The sequence below is a fragment of the Lepeophtheirus salmonis genome, chromosome 7 (genome assembly GCF_016086655.4).
Source record: "Lepeophtheirus salmonis chromosome 7, UVic_Lsal_1.4, whole genome shotgun sequence".
In the NCBI taxonomy this organism is placed as follows: domain Eukaryota; kingdom Metazoa; phylum Arthropoda; class Copepoda; order Siphonostomatoida; family Caligidae; genus Lepeophtheirus; species Lepeophtheirus salmonis.
In genome coordinates this window covers 31518264-31542501 of record NC_052137.2, presented here as the reverse complement: position 1 = coordinate 31542501, position 24238 = coordinate 31518264, and the positions used below count along the sequence as shown (strand labels likewise).

Below are 24238 nucleotides of genomic sequence, written 5' to 3'. Positions count from 1 at the left end.
AATATTATAGATGTATAATTCGTTGGATTAGAGCCAAGTCGTCGTAACTCAAATATTTACTCACCCCTCTACTTGTACAAATTTCCTATCGGTTAACCAAGAGGAATTTATAATCAAAAAATATGTTTTCCGCAATAAGAGGTTGTGTGATTGGAGTTTGGCTCCTCCAGATATAGCATTCCATATCATTGTGATGACAGTAAACAACAATTAATGTAAACAAATCCTCCTTATTTTTAATCGTCTTATCAAATATTAATAATACTATAGAAAAGTAAAGACGAAATATGGAAAGAGACTCGGATTTTATCGGAGAATATCGTAAGATATCAAACAAATTAAAGAAGTAAGATGCTCTTAAATATATGAATGATCTTATTTACATATAATATATATTTCGTTATAGACGATTTCTTCGCAAACCCAATTTATCAGAGGCCAGTGCTGAATTTTGTGAGTTTGATTTTTCAAGACTTCTAAAGAAGTGTTTATTATACCCTTCCTTTTAAACATATAAAATATAGATAAATTAGGGAAACGTTTGGTTAAGGATGATGAGCAAGAGTACGCAGGTCTCTGTAACTTGGCAGTGGCCCGGTGTGAACAAAACAACGACAACTCTCAAGGGGAATGTGAGGCTTATATTGAATCTGGAAGATTGTTTATGAAGGCTGAGCGTAAAGTCTTTCAAACAGGAAACTATTCTTTTGAGTATCATTTGGCTGCTTGTGAGTGTTGTACTCCAAAGGGTTTATAATATGAATGATGATATGTTGTTCTTTAAGCGATTGATTGTTACAGTAAGGCCATTCGTTTACTTGGTGAGTCTCCATCGGCAAGTAATTCTGCTCGAGCCTTTGGATTATGTCACGAAGTGGGGGACTTCCTGGTAAAGTTAGGAAAGAGTGATCAGGCTATTTCATTTTTTCAACAGGCGGCAAAATGTAGAACTGCCTCTCAATATTTATTGGAGTCTGTTCATGCCAAAGAGAAGGTAGCCAAGTGTTATATAGACACAGGAGACTACCATAATGCACTTAACTCTCTGACTGAGATATCCAGATTGATTGAGTCCTATGGACCTAAGCATCCTTCCTCTATTTATCTTGATATTTTGAGAAGGTAACTATCTATAAGTTATTGAATTATTTAAATCTGAAATACTCAAGTTAGTGTAATATTCGATAATTTATTAATAATTTTATTATACATTTGAAAGTAGTATAGTCATAACCTTGAGTCGATATTCATTTTTTTTTTTTTTTTACTTTTAAGAGATTATTCATTCAACAATACAAAATAGTGGTTTTGGTTACTTCCAACTCGAATAAAATACACTTATTTTTCTTAAAATTAAAATCCATCTTTTAAGGATTATAATATCATTTAGAAACTTTTATAAAATTTAAGTTTAATATAAAAAGTATTTAGTATTTTAAGAATTATTTTAACTTCGCGAAATGATGTGAACAGATTCATGATTAGAAGAAAAACACTTGCTTCTTTTTTACTTCTCGATTTATCAGCTGTGATGTGTATTACTTAACATTTTCGATTTTATATAGGAAACAATATTCTCTAATTATTAATATTAAAAGTATTTTTTTTTCCTCAACAAGATTCGACACTACTTAACAATTAATTAACTTTTAGATGCGAAATTACTAGAGTCCTTCTTCTTCTCATAATTAAACCTACACCCCAGAATTTAAGTCCAAACCTCACCTCCATCTTAGAGAAATATGCTTGGGATAGTTCAGATGACGAAAACGAGGATTCTCCAGCTACCTACGCTCCCGAAGAGGTGTTTTTACTCCTTCAATCTGTTGTTATGGCTTCCCAAGTAAATGATGGAGAAGCATTAATAGAACTGGAGGATGACCTCGTTCTACATCTAGACGAGGATCAACGTGAACTCTTACGAAACCTGGCTAATTCAGTTCGAAAAAAAGGAAGAGCGTGATGTTTGATTTAATTAAGTCTCTATTTATTCATTCTAATTGAACACAATTATTTAAATATATAATAGTATGATAACAATAAATACATAAAAATTAAGATTTTGATGAAGTGAATCAATGTCCAAGCAGCGAGTAAAAGTCTAGTCACCTTGCCCCTCGCATGGAACCCTTCTGGAGACTAAACATTACTCGATGAATAGTCATTAACATTACTAGATGATGAGTAGTGTAGTTACAGTAAACCCAGCGGGTATCGAATCTAGTCAGCATCTAATACTAGCTGAAACTAGTTTCTCACCCACGGGGTCTACGAGAAACATGAAGCAAAAGAATGATACTATTGATCCTTGGTGCTCTTAACAATTCGAAACTAGGGATAACTACGGCTGTGATACTAATAAGATACTGAAAGAACTGGACTAAATATCACATGCTGCAGCCTCCGCAATTCCAAACCTATGACAATCATGACAGTAGATGTGAGGAACTTCGCCTTGACGATGAATTTTCACCTGGTGAGAGTAGCTTTTTCCTTTTGAATGATTCGATAAGAGGCATTCTCGTCAGGCCAGGTTAAAAATCACCAAAGGGCAAAACTATTCATTTATCAAACGTGTACTTTGGACTCGAAAACTTGAAATGAAGACGGATGTATAACGCCCGGTGAATTTATCACTCCAGTTGGATACAAACCACTCCAATAATAGAATCGACAGGACATCAGACACCCGACCTCAATTCAAAAGATTGCCTCCACTCTCTCCAATATCCAAATCCATACTGAAAATTACATTGAATTTCACTCTGAATGGAAACTTATTTCAACCGAGCTCCTCGCTACAAAGGAGTCAAAGGGGTAATAAATTTCTAAATGGAATCCCTCTTGTATTCCTTTGTATCTCTCAGGTTCCTCCTCTGAAATTGGGCTATTGGCGGAAATTGACCTACTTTACGTTAGTGTGTAAAAGAGTGGAGGAGCGCGCGGGTCAGTTACCCGGTCGACTTGAAAAGGACGCCAAGCTATTAAATTCTATATATGCGTATGAATGTCTTTAGCATCCAATGAGAAACTTCATTACATTTATTTTCCTCATTCTATTCACCCAATCATTTGTTATGTTATTGATTAGTCCAAAAATAGATGAAGAAATATGTTTCTTATTATTATAATATGTTAATACTCCGGAGACTAGATAGCCGGCTAGCTACATTCACGTCAGTTACTTATTATTATTTTAGGAATGGAATTTCTGTTCCTTAAATAGACTGTTAATCCCTACCAAGACAAAATGTGGGTTATAAAACTACGACCACATTACTTTACTTTTGAAATAATGAGTTTGAACAAAACTCACCACGATAAGTCGTCCAATGACTTACATTCCTTCCTTTGCACAAGGTATTAAGCAATCATCTACAATTAAGTACGCATTAAAAGTCTAGAATTACAATTAATGAGATGAGTCTAATTACTCTTCATTATTGAATTTGCTACATCGTATTATAATATTCTGCAGTTTGCTCTTACTTATTAGTTATTATACATATATATATATATATTTAAGGATAAATATATTATTTTCTTCAATTTTAATTTGATTAGTATGAGCAGCTGTATGGTTGACATGGAGTGGCTTTTAGATGTTGTCAAAATATCACATTGTTCTATTATAACTAAGCTACTTAACATATATTGGGCTTATACTTAAAAATTTAACACTTATAATCAAAAGCAATGGGCATAAGCAGACTAAAAAATATATATTCTCCACAAGGTGGTGTAACAGTTTGTAGCTTTGTTAAAAAATGATGCATGCTCCGAAGAATATTGGCAGATGCCTCTAGAAACAGGCGTACATATTATTTTTTTAAAGATAATATTCGCATTCAAGGAGTTGTATTATTTAGCCACAAGGCAGTGCCACTCTCTGTCGCTTTGTTTACAAACGAATATAAGTCAGCAACGCTCATACCCATAGAGCAATGCATCATGGTTGGATGAATTAAAAAGCTATATGTAGGTAGAATATTGTACTAACAAGTGCTGATTAGGTCAAAGTTACAATTTGTACCAAACGTCTTATTCAACAATTATTTAATTTTATTGAGCCCGGCTTTTATTTTGATAAATTAAATGTATGTACCTATTTATTTTTATAATTATTTATATTACATGTAAACGAACCTTTGATCCTTCAATAATAATTATTCTAAAGTGTAATATTGTCGATTTTAGGAGGGGGGCCTGCGTTCAAACGTAAAAATAAGAACCTTGTGATCTTAAGATTTAGATAATTAATTCATTGTGCCAATATAACACATGGATTGAAAAGTCCCATGCTTCACACATAGATGGCACTATATATATATATATATTTATTTTTAAATTCACCTCAGTGTTAGTTAGTTCCAACCTTCAAAAGACACCTGTTAAAGTTTCATAATAATTTTACTCTTTAGGTTTGTGAGTGATTATACTATATGTGACACTACTTTTGTTATTTTCAAAACAATGGATCAGAAAAAATTTCGAGTTTCAGTCTTAGACTGCTTCTTGATAGGTAAAAATACTGTTTAAGCTAAGCAATGGCTTCAAAAGTGTTATGGGGACTCCAATCCATAAAGTGAATACATAAAAAAATATATTATGATTTTTAAAAAAATTCATAAGGTGTTTTCTTTGTTAAGCACAGAACTTTTCAGTCAATGTGTTATCTCCGAATTTAACTTCCACGAATAAAAGTCCAAAATATATCTTTCTTAGAGCTGAAATGGATAGTACTAAATAAGAGATACACCTAGCGTTGTAAATCGAAAGTATTTATCTATATAAAAAACCCCTGAAATTTTCAATGGTAACCCTGACAATTTAAAGAATGTTTGAAGGGAGAGCAGTTTAGCTCTTATGACGTTTCATTGAATTAGCTGTCAGATGATGGAAATCAATATAAGTCCCACTCATTATCAGGCAAGGGTATAAGCTTGAAATATTCCGTTATTGATCCTAGATTGTACTTTGAATTCAACAAGGACTAACATTTATAAAAATTGATGTAAATCCGTTGAATATTTTAGCTGACCCCTTTTTTGGGATTGGTAATTTAAAGAATGGATTTTCTTTTCCTTGGCAGTTTCCATTATTATTAAATTCCGGAGTTGTGAATATCCGTTTCTAAATCGATTCAATTATATTCCACGGTGTTACCTCGCTAACACAAAAATACCGTATGTAGTTTTTTGTTAGCTGTTGATGCCCTCCTCTGACTTGATACGTCATGAGCATGGCTATTTCATAGTTTATTCTTTTTGATAGATTAACGAAGCAATAAGTTATATTATACTTATGCTCTGTTTCCAAAAGGACAGGAATACAAGTTCTTGTAGATCCGTTGTAGGGGTTGTATATTTATTTATATATTGGGTATTTCATTATATCCATGAAGAAATTTTGGCTGTCATATACAAATAGAAATGTATAACTACGCTTATCATAAAATATTACTAAGCAAAATTTAATACAATTTAATGTAGAATTTTGATATTATGTCTTAATATATATATATATGTGTAATTCATTTTAAAACTGGTAGAGAAATAATACGACAATAATTGACTGGGAGTAATAAGAGATATATAGCAGTTGTTAGGATTGAGTTATTTGGCTAACTACCAGATGATTTCGGGCTTTGTTTTTTTTTGATTTTCGGAAGAACGGTTGCGTGACACAATAAGGATAACCACGTGGTTCAAAATCATTCGTGTATGCTCATAACAGAAAGAGCTTAATCCCATGGATTTGTAGCAGATTTATTCTATTTTATTTATTTTAGCGGATTTAAGTTCTTGTTGGACTCAAAGTTTAATTAAGGATCGATATCGGAGTAATTTTAGCAAATATCTTTGTTTATATCCTTTTCTCCTTCCTTCCTTGTCACAGCTGATTATAACTAATATAATAAAACGTCATAAGCATTAGTCTTTCTTTCCTCCAAAACATTCTTCAAATTATTAGGGTTACCAGTTTGATTTTTCGATTATTTTTTTCTAACCAGCCCATTTTACACAGGATTTTCATCAATATTTATAACTCCCTAACAAATCATCAGCGTCTCTCTGTCATTTATGAGCATACATTCTTGTGGCTACTTTATACCTAGATTTTATCTTCTCAAGAATAAAAAAATAATGATAACAGCTTTAGAAAATAAAAAAACATTGATCAGGTTATCAACAACAATGAAACGAGCACGCTAAAAAGTACTTTGGATTTACAACCCCCAAGATACTCTATATATATGTCCCGAACTGTGCAGATAATGCATCATGTAAAGGGTCGTAAGGAAGGAGGGAGGGGGGAGGTGGACTTCATTATATCTAATAATTTAAATAAATTCTTATTTTTTTATACATTTTTAATTTTAAAAATTAAGATCTTCTGACCTGTCATCCCATAAAATGTTTGAAATTCTATAATTGACACTCTAATAGTTGAAAAAGAAAGACAAAATACAAGATTTGAAATCGAATTGATACCCAGAGCTGTATAAAATATGACCTGCCAGCATGTAAAAATAAAAGAAACGGAAAATGAATGTAGTATTCTGGGAATCCTGACAATTTAAAGAATGTTTTTTTGTGAGAGATCAGCTAAGCCGTAATTACGTTTTATTAGAAAGCTGAAAGTAGTTGTGAGTGGAAGGAAATAAACACAAATCCTACTCCGGTAGTATGTCAATTCTACTCCAAAGTTGATCAAAATCAAAAAAATGTATGATATCACCGGCCACTAAGCAAGACAAAAATATCAATGTACCTTAGGATGAATTTTTCGCTCAGAAGTTTTCTTGTCACAACTGAATACTTCACTGATATTTATGCGTTAAAAGGGTACTGTAATAACTGGTGTTTAAGTCTGCGTGCATTCCCCCACCCATCCCCATTTAGTGTCAAAATTGGGAACACCTTCAACCGGGGGCAGTTCAACAAAACGGGCACATCTTGTTATAACTAACGAACAAACCCTCATTGCTAGTGATGAAAATCATAGGTATAATGGGCATGTTTAAAAAAACTGAAAATTGACAGAGTAATCAAAACCACTGAACAATATTTTGAAGGAGATCAACTACACGTGTGATACGTTCCCACACTGTTGAACCTAGGGAGCTTAAATTTTGCATTGTCCCTCTTTTGAGCTCGGACGTGCTACGACGGGGGGCTTGAGCAATACCCAAAACTGAAAAACTGTTTTTGCAGCTCAACGACACTATATAGCGGGTTGAGTTATTTATCAATAAGTATTTGGCGTTTCGAAAATAACTATGCGAATTACTACGTTTTCTGAATTTGTTCAAAATCAAAGAAGTTATAGGCTAAAAAAGAAATCGGTGAAAATTGCAATTTTGTTTATTCAGTTGGAAAAAAAAATGAACTTCCAATAGTAATATGGGATTAGTAAATGGAATAAAGTTTGTAAAAATTTGTCTGGGGATTCGTTCGCATATAAATTTGCAAAATGAAAGTTGATGTTTTACTGAATTTCCGCATTTTCTGAATAATTTTTCAATTTTTTCTATCTTTTTTTCCAATTTTTTCATCGAACGTGAATTTTCAGTTTTTTAAGAAAAAATGACACAAGAAAATGCTTTTTTCGCTTAAAAATGCCGACTCAACATATTGTTTAGAAGTATTTTCAATTTTTGGAACATTTTATTGAATAATTTTTGCAATATTTGCAAAAATGGACCAGTTATCGAGTATTATTTTTTTGACAAAATTATTCCTAATGAGTTTTTGGTTTTTTGCAAGTACAAAAAAATATTAGTAGGTCTGTGTTTCTTTTATAATTCCAATAAATGCTATTTTTATTTTATTTTTGCAAAATCAGTAAAAAAAAGGTTTTTTTACAATTTTATTCGCAAATTTCGATTTGAGAATTTTTTTTTAAGTAAATAAAAAATGTATTTCTCATCAAGACAATTTTTTAGATGCATATATGTTGGTAAGTTATTTCAAGCATTCTTCTTTTTAATTTTCATAATTATACTACTAAGGTTACAAGAGGCAATAATAAGATTATTTTTTGGGGGCCCCCAAAAAAAAAAAATGGAGAATGGAGTTGCGATTATGAGACTTTGTCGATTACCTTACTTAACTGGATTTATATAGTGTGAAGAATCCAAGAGAATTATAATTATCAAAATCTTTTTAGACAACAAAAACACATTCATATTATAATTATTAGTATATCTTCTTAATATTTTCTCAATTAATTTGACCATTTTCAATGTGATTCCCCTCTCCCTCCTTAGCCTGAGCAAGGCTGGGTAATCCTTAGCTAGTGGCTACATATTTTGATCCCATCTGAAGTTTCATCAACACATCTCATAAACAAAAAGCTAGCAATATTTTATTACTCTCCATAGACAAGGGAATAATTTTTACGTTGTAGTACTCGTGTCTAAAATGAATGAATTTACATTAAACTATGTAGCTTATTTAGGTAGCAATATAATTCAAATTTTGCCGCTCAAAATCGATTGGTCGTTGTTATATTATTTAATTTAAAAGAAAAAAATATATAGTACTTAGCTTTTAATTATATAATAGTTAATAAGACCTACTATTAAATTCTATTTTTGTCAATAATAAGTAGTAACTTAAGGGCACATCTTTTAAACGATCGAAATTAATGCAACCTTTTATCAAAAAATAGAATAAATGCCCGGAATCATCTAGTAGTTAGCCAAATGAGTAAATCATACCAACTGCTATTTATCTTTCAAGTACTTCCAGACTATCATTAGTCCTATTAATATTAACATTCTACATAGTATTTTATTCGATGCTATATATAACATTACTTCAAAATATTTTATTAAAAGCGTATCTAGCAAAATATTTGTATTTCTATATGATAGCCAAAATTTCTTTATAGAAATAATGAGAGGAGGGAATCGACAGGTGACAACAAAATACATAGGGTATTTTGTTGTTAGCGAAGTAACGCCGTGTCTAGCACGTAATGATGGTAATTGTGATTCCTTTTAGTGAACTGAATTAGTTTACTAAAAAGATTCGTTTATTGAATCCGTTCTAAATAAAAATAATTTTCTACCCTTTTTAGGAATGATTAGAAATTATATTTGAAAAACCTGTATTAAAGCAATATATCAAAAATTCTAAACATAAAATTCTAACGAAAAAATATTAAACTATTCGATGTAAATTTATTTAATATAGAATACATAAAATATCCATTTAAAAAATATTGTGGATCATCAAGGGTGTTTCCAGGGAGGGGAGCTAGAGGGGCTGGCTTTTGCCCCCCATGAAATAATGTCTGGATTGATTAAGAAAAATATATTTATTTGCAAGAAAATTTTTGATTGAAAAACAGGGATATTTTTTTACGGATCTCTTGTATTCAGTGGTGCAAATTTTTAATCATTGAAAATTTTCTAAAAAATTGAAAAAAAAACAAGCCCCCCCCCCCCACCAAAAATAAAAATAAAAAAAATAACTAACCTTTCGGTATTCTTTAACATTAATTCGGAGCAAACTCCAGTTACTTATTAACTAGTCAACATATTTAAACAAAAAGTAGAATTGCACTCAGAACTGCTTTTATTAGGGCATGGTCAATGTTTACTTATATTAGTTTGTAATGAAGGCTTCAGAAAGTGGCGCCGTGTTGCGGAGAAATAATGTAACTCCAAGAAAGAGGGTAATAACTAATATTGCATGAGCTTTGTTTACTTAATTTTAGCTTGACAACCATTTCTTGTACATTTATTTATCAAGAAAAAAATTAGTAATTGGCACTCAATGGACTCAAATTGGGAACGCGCCCATCTTTTTAGAAGAGCGATAAAATGGCCTTGGTCCAAGCTCTAGTTATTTATGAGGATTAATTGTGTGATAGTGCACGAAACCTCGTAAATACATGTCCCTAAGACAGTGGTTCCCAATTTTTGTGTGCCCAAGGCAGACCAAAAGAGAAATAAAATTGTTATAAAATCCAAATTTTAAATAAAGCAATCATTTAGATTATTATAAGCTATTACTAATAATGTATGGTTATCACAAATCGACTTGAACTTAAAATAGATTGAATTTAATTGCAATCATAAAGAGTTGTCAAATTATACATCTATAAAAGCGAAAAAATGTGTGGGAGAGCGCTCACAAAAATTAGTAAAAGACCGGAAGCAGGAGCGCATTATGAGAGAAAAAGATGTCTTGGTCAAAATGTACTTTTTTTGTCCGCTAGAGGTATTATTATTTAAAGCATTTTGGAGATTCATTTCCTGTTTTCTCGTGAGTAAGTCAAGTCTTTACTTTTATTTACTTAATTATTCATATACTTTTTGCTTGAATAATTATGGAAAGGGAATTATGATTCAAAATGATTTTCACATACAGAAGGGTCAGCAGACTTCCCATTTTTTTCTTCTTGCGACTTCTTTTGGATTTTTGGGAATGGGAAATTTAAAAAAGCGAACGTTTCCTTGAAGCTTTTGGAAATTGTCTCAGTTCTATCTTTGCATCCTCGGACACTACAATGACCCATTATTTTGGAGTAATTTGTTTCAAACTTTCTTTATAATAATATGTAAATATAAAATATTTAAGACAAGAAAAAATTATATTCATTTTATTACTTATTCAAACTTATTAATACTACGTACAATAAATAAATGAGTGACGTCATATAAAAGCGACATCTTGCGGAAATATTATGACAAATATTGACCATACTATTTTCTCAGGCTAACAAACGGTGCTCGATGTAATACTTGGTTTAATGCTTTAGATCGGCATAACGCTCTGTATCATCCACTCTCCCCCCGTTATGTTATTATAATAGAAAATCCTGGGATTCCTTCAATATATAGTGCAGATAAAGGATAAGAATCTGGAGATTTGTGCTTCCAGCTAATGAGGGATGGTTCTCTTTTTAATTCTAATTCTATATTGGTGAATGTCAATTAATAATGTCACGACACCTTACGGGTAATAGATATTTTTTACTTGTTTCTTGGCTTATTATATTTACTACGCAATGAGGTTACTGACGTAATTAATAACTATTACATTACTCTCCATCATACTCACCAAGGCTGCCCAAAAAAGTAATGTTGCTGAGCATTTTGAAAAGTTAGCTGGGTAGTCAAAAAATTGGAGTACTGGAGACATTTGAATAATCAAAGATCAAAAATATTTGTATTTTTGAAGCTAAATTTGGGACCTAGATTCCCAAAACCTCACTCCCTTCTTCTGCAAACTACTCCATTCTACGAAAATTTTGAATTAGGAGTAGACTCAAGTAAACTGCTACTTGAGTCCTGAATGTACGAAATGAAAATCATCTTTATAGGATTTAGTTCTTTTGGTTAATCAGTTTATTTGCTGAGTTGGTTACTTTGGAGTCATTCTGGGGCGTGAATGAGAGTGGACTCAATAGTAAAGTGAAGTAATGCACTACCATGCGTTACACAAATATATGCTCCTACACCTAAAATTATTCATAAGAACTTAACAAAATAGTCAAAGGGATAGCAATATTTGAATGAGGTTGAATAATGATATATTTTATGTATGTGAAACTTACCAGTACAAATAAACGAATCACTAGTGCAACTAAGTCGGTTCAGTACTATGGCTCGATTCTTTTATGTGCATTTTTATTTCAGTTGTTTTAATTAATTTTCATAAGCTGACTCTTGCATGAATAAAAGCAGCTGTATTATTAACTCAATAATGGTACGATATTAGGGGCGTCTGCAGGATTATATATATATATTGGTTTCTGATTTTTTTTTTGAAAAATAAGGAAAAAAGTTTATAAAAAAGAGTCATTCACAAAAAAAAAAAATTACATTTTTAGGAAGAAAATTTCAAAAATGAAATTCCAAATATTATATTTTTGAGAAAATTTTTCAAAAATTCAAAGGTATTTCCAGAAAATAAATTTGTAGAGAAAAAAATTAAAAATTTTTGGAAGAAATTTAAAAAAAAAAATCACAAAAAATTACATTTTATGGTCTATGGTAAGCAAAAATTCCATCCTTTATTGCCCCCCCCCCACAGCGGACGCCCCCAAACATAGGATTTGGATTTCCATATTAATTAATATAAGTCAAAGGCATTCGTCTAGAATTCGTGTAATTTCATACTCAGTCATGGGTCTGATTATAAATTTAATGTATATCATAATTAATAACTATTCTCTAAATAATAATGAACGGTTGGCAACAAGAAAAATAAACAAGAGTAGATACCATGGCATATGTTTCTTTCACATTTTTCCTTTCCCTTGGCTTATGTATCTAGGGGTTGAGAGTGAATAAAAAAGTTAGTCGTGATACGTTCATTAAAATGAGTCGTTCAAAAGAAGGAATCGTTGGTCAACGACACAGCAGTACTACAACGTCAGTTGCTCAATATGCTTCCTTACGAAAACATACCCGCATCTTCTTTTAATCAGGAACAAAAACGTTGTGCACTTATGTGTATTTTATGCAATTTAAATGGTGAAGTAGACAATGCGTTTTTGGCTAGAGCGGTCGGGTGCAGTATTCGATTCGTCCAAAAAGTCAGAAAACGTGTCGAGCAGGATGGAAATGACCCACTAACGATGGTTTCTCGGAAGCTTCGTGATCCCGAAGCGGCCAAAACCGTCAGAAGTCCTGCTTTGTTAGAGAAAATCAACAAAAAAATTGAGGAGAATCCCGACCAATCGATGAATGCGATCGCTGAAAGCATCGACGGTGCGTCCCGTTCAACTGTCCATCGTGCCATCAATGCACGGCGCAAAGAACAGCTTCTGAGAAAGTGAGTTCTTGGCCTCCTAACTCGCCGGATTTGAACAAGAGACTATATAGTCTTGGGTATTGTTGAAAAACGGGTTACCAATGAAGGTCTCCACAAGACCCCTGAGATAAGGAGGGCATTCCGGACTTTACCCAGTGGACGCTGTGAACGTGTGGTCTGAGCTAACGGGGATTTTATTGATTGAATAATAAATTTATGTTATAACGTTGATTTTTGTGAAAATGATAATAAAATCGGTTAGAAATTCAATCATAAGAGCGTTTTATTTTTTTCTCTCGGCCTGCGAACTTTTAGATGAACCACCCTTTAGTCACATCAACACTGATTGGCTAAAAGTCGACAAATATATTTTATCAATCGTTACTTCCTGTTAAATACATTGCACTTGTAGCAAAAAACGAAAAAAAAACCCGTTTCTTTCCCTGAGGAAAATAAAATCTTGTGTACTACAGTCCTGATTTTAATGAAATGCAAGTTTGTTCTCCACGAGAAGTAGGAACTACAATATTATCAAATAAAATCACATCATGTGATTATGATTAATCATTGTGTAATTGTCGAGGAAATAATAGGAAAATCACTAATTACAATGTGTATTTTTCATATCCATTTAGCCTACTTACACGATGTTTACAAAATATTTTGTATAGCAAAGAAATAAAAAAGCGGGAGAAGGTCCTAGTACTATAAATTACCACCTAGCTAAAGGACACATCCTATTCTTCACGTGGATTGCATATACGAGCGCTTACAATGTCATATGCAACACATGTAGTGGGAATGTTAGTTTTTTTTGGCTATGGAGGATATCAGAGGGAAATAGATGATTTTTTACATATGAAGGGGGTGTAAATAAAAGATGAAAGTTCTTTTTTGGAAGAGTTTATTCATAATTAATAGGACGCATTGGGAGAAAGTAAGGAGATACAAAATGTGGCAGGGAGAAGTGTATATGGCTCCCCCTGATTTTGGCATAGAGCAGTTGGTCTGAAGCTTAAAATAAAATAGCCGAACGAGCCTACTAGTTAGAGGAGAAACATGGTCTGGATGTTATTTTTTACCAAGGTTAGATGTCGCTTTTTATTATGCCGTAGGTGACGTCATCCCTTCATTTTTTTCATTTTTCCTTATGCCGTCTCGTGAGTTTACCTTGTAGATTCAGTTATAAGGGTATGCTCATAGAGGGATTTTAGTTAGTTATGAAGTAATATTCTACGCTCCCCTAGCGGACAAAAGAAAGTGTCGCCAGGATGAGTACATTGTCTAAATATTGGTCACGTGGGAAGTTATTTTGCTACATTGTTGTAAAGCTACTCTAAGTTGGCGTGGAATGAGGGGAGAAGAATAAGAGAGAGAGAGAAAAAGGAAGAATCTGAAAAGAGTTAAAGCGAGAAAGGTCGTGAGGATTTTTTTGGGACTTAATTTTAGGATCTTATTCGTGAAGAACTAAAGAGAATATCTTGTGAGAATGTCGTCAAGTGCAGGTAAGAGTAAATGAAGGATTTGGAATGTGACTAAGGGATGTTTTTGCGTTGAATAGGTGGAAAGAAAGGACGGAAGAAGATGAAGACCGTGCCCCTGAACGAGTTCCTGGGGCCGAGCGAGGGAGTGATCATGGTGAAGAGTGTCTCTTCCTGGGCAGATGAGGTGGACGAAGTGGAGCCCATTGTGGGAGGAGTGACGAAGGTGAGTTTGCCTTCCGCTCCTCGAAGCTCCATGCCTCTGGAAATCGATGAAAGAAGTCTTCCTTCCTCTCCTCCATACACTGTTCGCCTCAATAATCTCTCCTACGAAATCAGAGAGTCGGATGTGGAGGACTTTTTCCGCGACATGAAGGTCCAATTAAGCTCCAATTGTCTTTTTCCCCCGCACCTCCTATTTTCTTTGCCACTAAGCCTTTTGCCTTTTACTTGGAAGGAAATACTCCTATATGAGACGCGGCGTGGAATCCTTGCATTATTAGAGTAGAAGGATGTCTCACAAATAGCACTTCCAAAGACATTGAAAGTACTTGTCCCAACAGCTCCAAAGAGTTGACGTCCTTCTATTCTCATAATGTATCATTCGCTTCGCAAAGTTCTTTCTTTAAGATTAAATGTTTGCAATCATTGAATTTCAACTTTCCAGATGCAAATCAAAATATGACGTGCGCTCAAAATTGCAAACCATAGCCAAAGTTATACAATTATCATTCATTGACATTTTTGATTTACTGTTCCAGGTCTGCAGTATCAAGCTCTTGCGCGAAAATAACGACCCAAATGGCCGTATCAATGGAACCGGGTTTGTCGAATTTGAAGATAAAGAGTCGCTCATTATGGCCCTTTCCATGCCAACAAAGGTGTGTGTGTGTTTTTTTGAAAAATTATTCGTGTATTATATGAATCAATTTCTCTCCTATCTTTCAGATGTTAAGAGGCCGACAGCTCTTTATTGAAGTATCAGATACCTATGGAGATCCTCGTCAAAGAAGACGAATAATTGATGATATCAACAAAAGTATTCCTGGAGATGATGAGGATCGTACAAGTGGAGATTGGCGTATGAATAAGCCTTCTCAACAGCCTAGGGAAAGGCAAGATTCCCATGGTGAGTTCCATATTTAATCTCTATCCGTTAAGACCCAGACATTATATGAATAAAATCATTTTTTCCTCAATTCATGTGTGTTGTAACCTCTAGTTTTCGCAGGGTTTTAGCAAATTGCTTTTAAACTTGATCAAATATAGAATATGCTCAAGTTGTACATCAGCCAATAATTAACGTACCTTTTTTCTTCTCCAAAACACCAGTTATAAAATAGTTATATTGTATTTAATCCCCAGAGAAATGAAATTTTAATTGACCCGTTTTATGGAAGCCAAAAAGAAATATTATGTACAATTTAAACGGGAATAAATATATAGCTAATGATAAAATGCAGTTATTTATATAACTCTGGGTCTTATTGTATTAAAATTTTCATCATAGAAAATAATATTTACTTCTCTAAATCATAAACTATTAGAATGTGCTGTTCCCCTTTTTTTACGCGTTTGTGTATTTAATATAAAAGTATGTAAGTATTAAGTTCCATGTCATTATCAACTCGCATTTTTTTGTCTGTAAAAGTGACATCATGATTGGAACATTTGCTCTTCACAAATAATTCATATTGAAAATGTGTTTACTTGATTTTAAGATTATAATTACTTCAAGGTTGATACAACAAAAAAAAGTAACATCAAATTATACCTTAATTCATCTTTATATCTGAGCATTCTATAAATTAAGTACTTATGCTTAAATTGAAACACATATTTAATACTTATGTGATTTTGTAGGTGGCTATGCAACGGGTTATGGTCGTAATGACTCTGGCTATTATAATAGAGGTATTAAATTATTATTCCTTTAATTTTTTTTTAAATTATCTGAATCACTTACAAATATTCTATATACAAATTTGGGTATATATATTTATTACATCCGAGGAAATATGCATTTGGTAAGTTCGCCCATAGATAAAGGTTTTCAATGGGGTTGAGGTCTGGAAACTGGCTAGGCCACTCAATGACCTGAATGTGTTTCTTTTTCGTGAGCTGCTCTTCTGCTGTCATGGCAGTATGTTTTAGTACCCTGCCATGGGAGAAGGGGTTTGCCACCCGATATTTCCCATAGGATGGACGCCCTTTGATGTGGCGGTGTCGTCCTTTTCCTTGGCAGAGAAACACCCCCAAATTTGACGGTGGGGATGGTGTTAATATTCCGGGCTAGACAGCCAAACTACCCTGTGGGTAGTAAAAATCCAGCCGGGCTAGTGCACTGTATCCAGTATCTAGCCTGTTAGCTACATAATGCCGTACCTTAAATGCCGCATATACACATGCAATTTTGCCTAATGCCAACGTCTCATACTTCGAATGGATATAGAAAGCAAATATTACTTGTCCAGAATACCACAAATATTGGATTATTTTTTGATTAACATAGAGGTACTTTTATTTTAAAATACATTTTACATAAAAAGCACCTCTATGTTAGTCATAAAATGATCAAATAATTGTGGGATTCTGGACTAGTATTTTTTTTTTTTTTTTTTTTTTTTGACAAGCCCTGTTGTTTAGTGGCTTATTTTAACGACCGTGGAGCTCTGGTTATAATCAGCATTCTTTACAATATATATATTATAGACCCTTTTCTTTGTTAGTCGGCAAACTTACAAAATCCCCAGGGGATCAAATACATATTTTCTCCACTGTACATATACAGTCAAATCCGAAGGGAGATCAAAATTCCTTTAAACTCAACTTTTTCTCAGACACTAATCTTTTATTGCATAATATTAGTGTTGTGTCTGTCTTTATTTATTTAGAACTGAAGTGTTGTACAGTCTGGTACAGTCAATTCAATCATAAAAACCTAATAAAATCGGTCCTTGGTTACGTCAGTTAACTTTAATGCTTCTTTTATTTATCAGTTCTAGTACTGATAGTCCGAACGACGGGTCCCAAGTCCTTATAGGATGGGTCCTAAGATTGGACTGGATCGAATAAATAAGGATGGAGATAACACTTGTACTAGTATTGATATAAAAAAAGAATTAAAGTTTACTGACGTCATCAAGGATCGAACTTTATAAGTTTGAGGACGGAATTTGACCGGACCGAACAGGGAGTGAACTGGACGGGGCTGCAGTCTTCAGTCCTAAATAAAGACTGACATAATATTATTAACTTCAAATTAGAGGAAAATCCGGAACAGATCAACTTTTTGTTTGAAAAACAAAAAACTTTATCCTATCCGGATTTGACTGTATATAAGTTATGTTATCATAATGGATTTATCTTCATTTAATTTTGCAATATTTAGATATATATATATATCTAAATATTTGTATATGGATGAGCATGTTATCTTTTATTAAAATGGTAATTCCAAATCTGTGATATACCTATGTCATTATGTATGTATGTATGTATATCACAAAATAAATGACTTAATGAACTTAACAGAGTAATAATTTTATTTAAATCTTAAGTATCCATTTCATTCTCTATTTATTTTTTGTTCTTAAAAGTATTTTGTCCCTTGTCTTGTATTCAATTTTCTGTTATGAGGAGCACTGCTATATATTTGTATATGCACTTCATTAAATCTCCTTGGTGAAGTGTTCTTTCTCTAAGGCATATCAAATACATTGCTGTTAGTGTTGGATAAGTCTAACAAGTCTTTTTTTTTTTTTTTTTTTTTTATCGGTCCGATCTTTTTTACAATTTAACAGTCCTAAGGACCGATACCGTGGTCTTAAGTATTTGCTATCTTCATAGGTATTCTTCACTCATAGAAAGAACGTATAATAATTAGTTCTAGCTACACAGCTCCTACTTTAAACTTCAGGTATCTAGTCTCTTGAAAGAAGTCATGCTGAATAGCTGAAAGGTCATAGTTTTTTAGTGTTGGGTTTCGGTTTGGAAATCCTAGACCGGTCTTAGACCGATATATTTTTTGTTGGATCGAATTAGTTCGGTACAACAATAAAGCTCAGTCTGTACCGGCCTCGCATTCAAATTCGGTCCCAAAAAAAAACCGAAATTGTTTATAATATGACGTCATATGTTTTTTCAAGGACAATGACGTTATACGAAGTTTAAACAGAGATGTCTCTGAATAATTTTGATCTCGTTGTTTCTTATATGCATACAGTATTTGATTTAAAACTTATCATGTACTTTAGAGATTTTTTTGGAAAAAAATGAATAACAGTTGATCTATAAGAAAAAAAATTGTTCTCATAATATATGAGACCGAATCAAAAACGGTCTACAAAGTGAGACCGAAATAAACTGGTCCGTGGTCTGGACAAAAAAATCGGCCTGGAAAAAATCACGACTGAACCGAATAAAAGATTCGATGCTGCACATAGTCTCAACACTAATAGTTAGTAACTACGTAATTTTAGCTGTTTAGTTACAACAAAAGACCGATGAGGACCGGTCCTAGGAATAACGAATTTTATTAGGACCGGACTGATGAGATTGCAGTCGTATTGTTTTTTTGACCGATTCAGCACTAATTGCCGTAAATTTATTTTATGTATTTGATTTTGTAGATAATTAAACTAAATTTGTAAGATACTATTTTAAATTTTTCTTACTCTGTTCCTTTTTTATGTGCAAAAAACTATATTTTTTAAAAATAAATACGTTCACTCCTATTTTGTTTAACTTATGTTATCAATCTATTTGTCTTATATATAATGTTGTATCTGTCGTAGTACTGATTTCCTAATCAGTTGCCTATCAGTCTGATCTTTTTTATTATTCAATGGTCCTAAGGAACGATACATCGGTCTTTTGGTCCTAGCTTTCTTTACTCATAGCTAGAACTGAATGTTATAAAAACGAAGAAAACAATACATGATGGCTTGTATTGTATAACAAGTTTTAGCCATACAGTTCCTCCCGTCTCTTGAAACAGAGGTCCTGTTGAACAGCTGAAAGTACATTTGAAGTAACTACGTCATTTCAGCTGTTGTAGTTATCACAAAAGACCGATAAGGACCGCTCCCAAGACTCATGAATTTTATTAGGACAACACTTATTTAAGACCGATCCAACACTATTTGTATATAATATTATTTACCTACATTTCTCCAGTCCTTTTGCTCATTTAATATTTGTTTTATAATTGTTCTAAAGATCGTAGAAGAAATAATTATGATGATAGATATGATCGGCGAGATGACGGTGATCGACGAGGCGGGGATAGAAATTTTCGTGGATTCGACAACTTTCGTCGGGATGATCGAAACTTTCGTAGAGATGGTGGTGGCGGCGGTTATGAACGTCGTGGGGATGACGATAGAGGAGGCGGAGGCTATCGTGACAATAGAGGTGGTGGCTATCGTAGGGATTATGGGGATAGAAGGGATGATAGAGGATATCGTCAAGATGATGGGCGAAGAGGAGATTCCTTTAGAGATAGAAGAGATGGGGGCTTTGAGGATCGACGAAGTTATAGAAATGATGATGGTTACCGTAGAAATGATGATAGAAGGGATGAAATGTCACGGCATGAGGAGGAGGATGGTAAGTTGATGTTATGTAAATCATTTGAACTTTTTAGTTGGCCGTTTTTTTGTAATTTCTAATCTGAAGAATTAATTTTATTTTCATTAGCAGTTGTTATTATTTTACTCCTGAGTAGTCAACATATTTTTCTAATTTGATTCAATTATATTCAAAACCTGAATGAACATTCGTATGTGCTCATAAAAGAGAAAGCGTAACCCTGATGATTTGTTGCGGAGTTATTATTGTAAGTCCTTGTTGGACTAATAGTATAATTGGGGATCCACATTTGTAAATGTGCTTTGTATATTTCCTTCTCCCCCTTTATCACAGGTGATTGTAGCTGATCTTCTCCAAAACATTCCTTAAATAGTCTCAGGGTTACCATGTACATTTTCGATTTTTTTTATAACATGCCCATTATACAAACAATTTTCATCACTAGATATGATTAATTATTTCTTTCCTTATCTTTAATTAAAAACAGATTCTGCTAATCGTCCAAGACTCATGTTGGAAAAGAGAACTGCCCCAGAGCCAGTGGGCTCTGTAGCCAGAGGTTCTTCTTCTATTTTTGGCCAAGCCAAGCCTGTTGATACATATAAGAAAGAAAAGGAAATCGAAGATAGATTAATGATTAAAAAAACCGCTGAGCCCGCACCCAGACCTCAAAGGCCATCTTCGAGCTCCATTTTTGGGGATGCAAAGCCCGTTGACACAAGCGAGAAAATAAAACAAGTTGAGAATAGATTAATGAAGTTGGAATTAGAGAAAGGGCAGTTAGATGAGGGTGAAGGGTAAGTGTGATTTATTTCAAAATTTGACAACTAACATAATCCCATCAAATTATTCTATGTACATTCTACGTTTTTTAGTGAGAAGAAAAAAATGAACCAGCATCATTATGGAAAAGGAGGAGACGGAGGCGGTGGAAGTAATTCTAGAACTGTGCATCGTAGTCAGGACTCTAGACGAGTGGAAAGATCTTCGGACTCGGAAGAGCGTAACAAGAGAGATTCAGCTTCACCGCCGCCGCAACCTTCCAAAACTATCAACGATGAGCCACCAGTAAAATAAATTCATATTCATTCTTTATCGAAGTAATCATCTTTTGTTTTTATTATTTTCAGACTTTTATTGGATCAAACAAATATTCGACCCTTGAGGAATCGGATTAAGTGGTGACTCCATTTCCATATTTTTTTTCATTAAGAAAAAGAGTAGTAGTATATATATATATATACCTATTTATATATTTGGACTTTTTTTGCGATTATGACATTATTTGCCTTGAGCATAATAACATTGATTATTTCGTCGTCGAAATGCTAGTATCCTGATCACTAACCTATACCTCAAACTCCGCGTATACTCCCATTTGAGTAAGTAAGTAAATGATTGATTGAGTGAGTGCCGCTGCCGTCGCTGTGTGAACTGTTTAATTATGAAGATAACGAAGAGACTATGTGATGCGTTCTTAACGTTAGGGGTAGTTCTTTTTTTCCTTTCTTTTTTTAAAGAAAGGAGGGAGGACTACCCCGAAAAGTGTTGATTGAAATTTTGGTTAGAGCCATTCATTTAGTTAGTTCACAATGTCTATAAAAAGTATAAAAAGAAAGAAGTGTATACTATTCATTCATTCATTCATTCATTGATTGATGAAAAACAAGCCACGTCTATTCGGATCGAGAGCGTAAGGATTATAGAAGGGGAAGAAAAAGAAGGAACGATAGTGGTGGAAGAAAAAGGTCTCTTTTTTCAATGCTATTATTATTCATTTTATATACCTACATTGAAATAATGTCATCATCTAATGTTACATAATTGTACTCATTCTTTTTCTTAGTTTGCTTTACTACTATAATTATATATACTTATATTATATATATTACTATTATAAATACATTTTATAAAAAAAAGTGTTTTCCCTTGAGTTGATGTTGTATAAGTTCATGTTAACTTCATTTTGGTTTTCTCTCTCTCTCTCTCTCTAGTTCCGACAAAGTAATAAATTTTGATAACCACACGTTGAGTACTATATAACTTATTTATTTATCATTTTTCTATACGTACATTCATACTATGAATTAAATCCTTATTCTTGGGCTTATAGTACTCAGAGGGAGGAGTAGCAATATCAGTACCTCACTCAGAGTTTGATTGTCGGGACTCTTCTTCATGTGCGTTCAAAAGTCTCCGAAGCTCCTTTATCTGATCATTCTTATGGGAGAGCATTTTCTTCAAGTTCTTGTATGCTCCCGTCTCGCTAAATCTCCCCTCCAGCTCCTTCGACAATATGGTACAAGAAAAGCAGTTGTAGTTAGTAGTGATATTAATTAATAGATTATTACCTTCTCAGCTAGACGTAGTTGGCTTTGTATCTCAAGAAGACTGTGTTTCGTATGAGTTAGATCATCATAGAGTTCTTTTTCTTGTGCCTCTCTTAATTTTTTCTCATTATCTAGCTCCTCTCTAGCCATTTGAGCTTTTTCTGAAAACTACAAAAAAAAAGAAGGGTATCATTTAATTGAAATCCTCATTCTTTATTACTTCTTGTAGCTGATTATTATTTTCTAATGAAAATGGGCCTTTCTCGTTACTTTTCAGACTCTGTAGCTCCTTCATTTCCTTTTTCACTCTTATATTATCTTCAATATGGGTTGTGGCTTCAATTTCTAATGCATTACATCGCTCTTGTAATTTTTTATTTTCATTCTCTAAATTCGATATCTGAAGTTCTAGAAGTTGGAATGGCCCATTATTTTGTATTTCTGATGAAGAATGGAGTGGAGCAAGTCGCGTTACTCCTTTCACTAACGATGTAGATGGATCTTCGAGACTTCCTTTGGATTCCTCCCAATTTTTTACTTTATCCAACAGCTCTCTAAAATTAAGTAAATTGGAACATTAATTCCTTTCTCTTTACTATATTTATCTATAGAGAAAATCGAATCCCTTCAATAATAACCTATTTTCCAATTCAGCTAAATCCGCATCCAAATTCAAATGCCACTTTTGTGCTTGTTTAAATACTTGCTGTAAAAGTAAAACATTTGTGTGAGCCGAGTTAATCAATTCATTATCCACCTCATCTAAAACTTGAAGACTTAAATCATCTAACAGATCCTGTACTTCATCAATTGTATATGTATTATCCGTTAATCTGCTCATTTCAAAATGAAAAGAAGATCAAAACTATAATAGCAAAGAATATACCTAGATAATTAGAAACTCCTTACTTAGTATCTTTTACATCTTTGATTGAACTCTGAAGTATTTTGGAGCACTGCTCTCGTTGAAACTTGGTAAATCGGAGATAGTTGCGTATTAAACCATCGTGATGAGCATTAAGTCCAAAAGCTTCCTAATTATATTTGGAAAAAGGTTTTAGTCAGAACAGACTTTAATCCCTTTACTTACCATAATTTTTAAATATATATTGAAAGTAAAGTATTTGATTTTTTGTTCAGAGGTATGAATTAAACCTTATATTATAAAGAAGAAAGTTCAGGTAATCCCCCCTCATCGACATCTTTGAATGTTATGAGAGGTAATGCATAAATAGAAAGCCATGGGACTTACATGATTTTTATTAACGGTTTCAAAGCCAGATATCTTTAAATAAGTAAAAAAACTATGAACACTATGCAACAGCATTTCTCCCCCCCCCCCGGCTGATAACCAGAATTGTTAGTGTTATTTAATTATACCATAGAACACAAAAATGACCATTAAAATTTTCAATCCCAATAGCTTTGGCCATTAAACCTTTCGTCTCAATCACGCTTTTTAAAGTATAATTTCGATTCAGTGCCATATTTTAAAATGGAAATTTAAGGTAAAAAAATTGATAAAAACATTCCAGCATCCAAAAGATGGAATCTTTTTTCAGTTATTTTGAATACATTTCCGACAAAATGGGTATAATCATACAACAATCTGGTAAAATGAAGAGTTTTATTTGGAAGCTAATATTTTTTTCAATTCCATTGTATTATAGCTAAAACTAAAGAATAAACCTTATTTCACAACTTCAAAAGATTTGCTGTAAAAAATAGTTCGATTTTGTTGATTTTTTTCAGTTTAACTTTTAATTTTCTTATAAAATATTTAATAAATAAGCAATGTAAGGCTGCGTGAAAATATTTTGAAATTAAATACAATTAAGTGAATTATTTGATCAATTGTAATAAATAATTGATATTGTAGAGACAGGAAGATTAACTCCAACTTAGATATGTTTCATAAGCAATGTATTTGATCACTATTTATGGATTAGATGTAAGTATTCTAATCGACTTATTCATATTTAATTTTTGAACTTTTCCTGCCTCTAAAATATCCATTACTTATTACAATTAGTCAAATATTTGACTTAATTATATTTAA

General features: G+C 32.9%; 3 protein-coding genes across 4 annotated transcripts; 2 read left to right on the top strand and 1 right to left on the bottom strand.

Moving 5' to 3' along the window:
- Positions 1 to 177: 177 nt before the first annotated feature.
- Positions 178 to 2058, top strand: Hap40 (Huntingtin-associated protein 40 kDa). Its single transcript, XM_040716814.2, has 5 exons — positions 178 to 346; positions 407 to 453; positions 525 to 728; positions 786 to 1122; positions 1654 to 2058. The coding sequence occupies exons 1-5, from the start codon at positions 288 to 290 to the stop codon at positions 1961 to 1963; spliced, it is 957 nt and encodes a 318-aa protein (XP_040572748.1). The 5' UTR covers positions 178 to 287; the 3' UTR covers positions 1964 to 2058.
- Positions 2059 to 14060: 12002 nt separating this feature from the next.
- Positions 14061 to 21875, top strand: LOC121121163 (uncharacterized). Of its 2 annotated transcripts, XM_040716029.2 has the most exons (9): positions 14125 to 14281; positions 14338 to 14633; positions 15019 to 15138; positions 15206 to 15386; positions 16121 to 16171; positions 19478 to 19867; positions 20337 to 20646; positions 20725 to 20917; positions 20980 to 21875. In XM_040716029.2, exons 1-9 carry the CDS (start codon positions 14266 to 14268, stop codon positions 21025 to 21027), a joined length of 1605 nt encoding a protein of 534 aa, XP_040571963.1. In that variant the 5' UTR covers positions 14125 to 14265; the 3' UTR covers positions 21028 to 21875. The 2 variants fall into 2 exon arrangements, with proteins under 2 accessions (XP_040571964.1, XP_040571963.1); XM_040716030.2 differs by lacking the exon at positions 16121 to 16171 and having other exon boundaries at positions 14061 to 14281.
- On the bottom strand, positions 21077 to 23371 carry LOC121121164 (leucine zipper transcription factor-like protein 1). Its single transcript, XM_040716031.2, has 6 exons — positions 23270 to 23371; positions 23089 to 23213; positions 22818 to 23012; positions 22400 to 22733; positions 22201 to 22347; positions 21077 to 22135 (listed from the first exon to the last, which is right to left on the bottom strand). Exons 1-6 carry the CDS (start codon positions 23270 to 23272, stop codon positions 21995 to 21997), a joined length of 945 nt encoding a protein of 314 aa, XP_040571965.1. The 5' UTR covers positions 23273 to 23371; the 3' UTR covers positions 21077 to 21994.
- Positions 23372 to 24238: the final 867 nt, after the last annotated feature.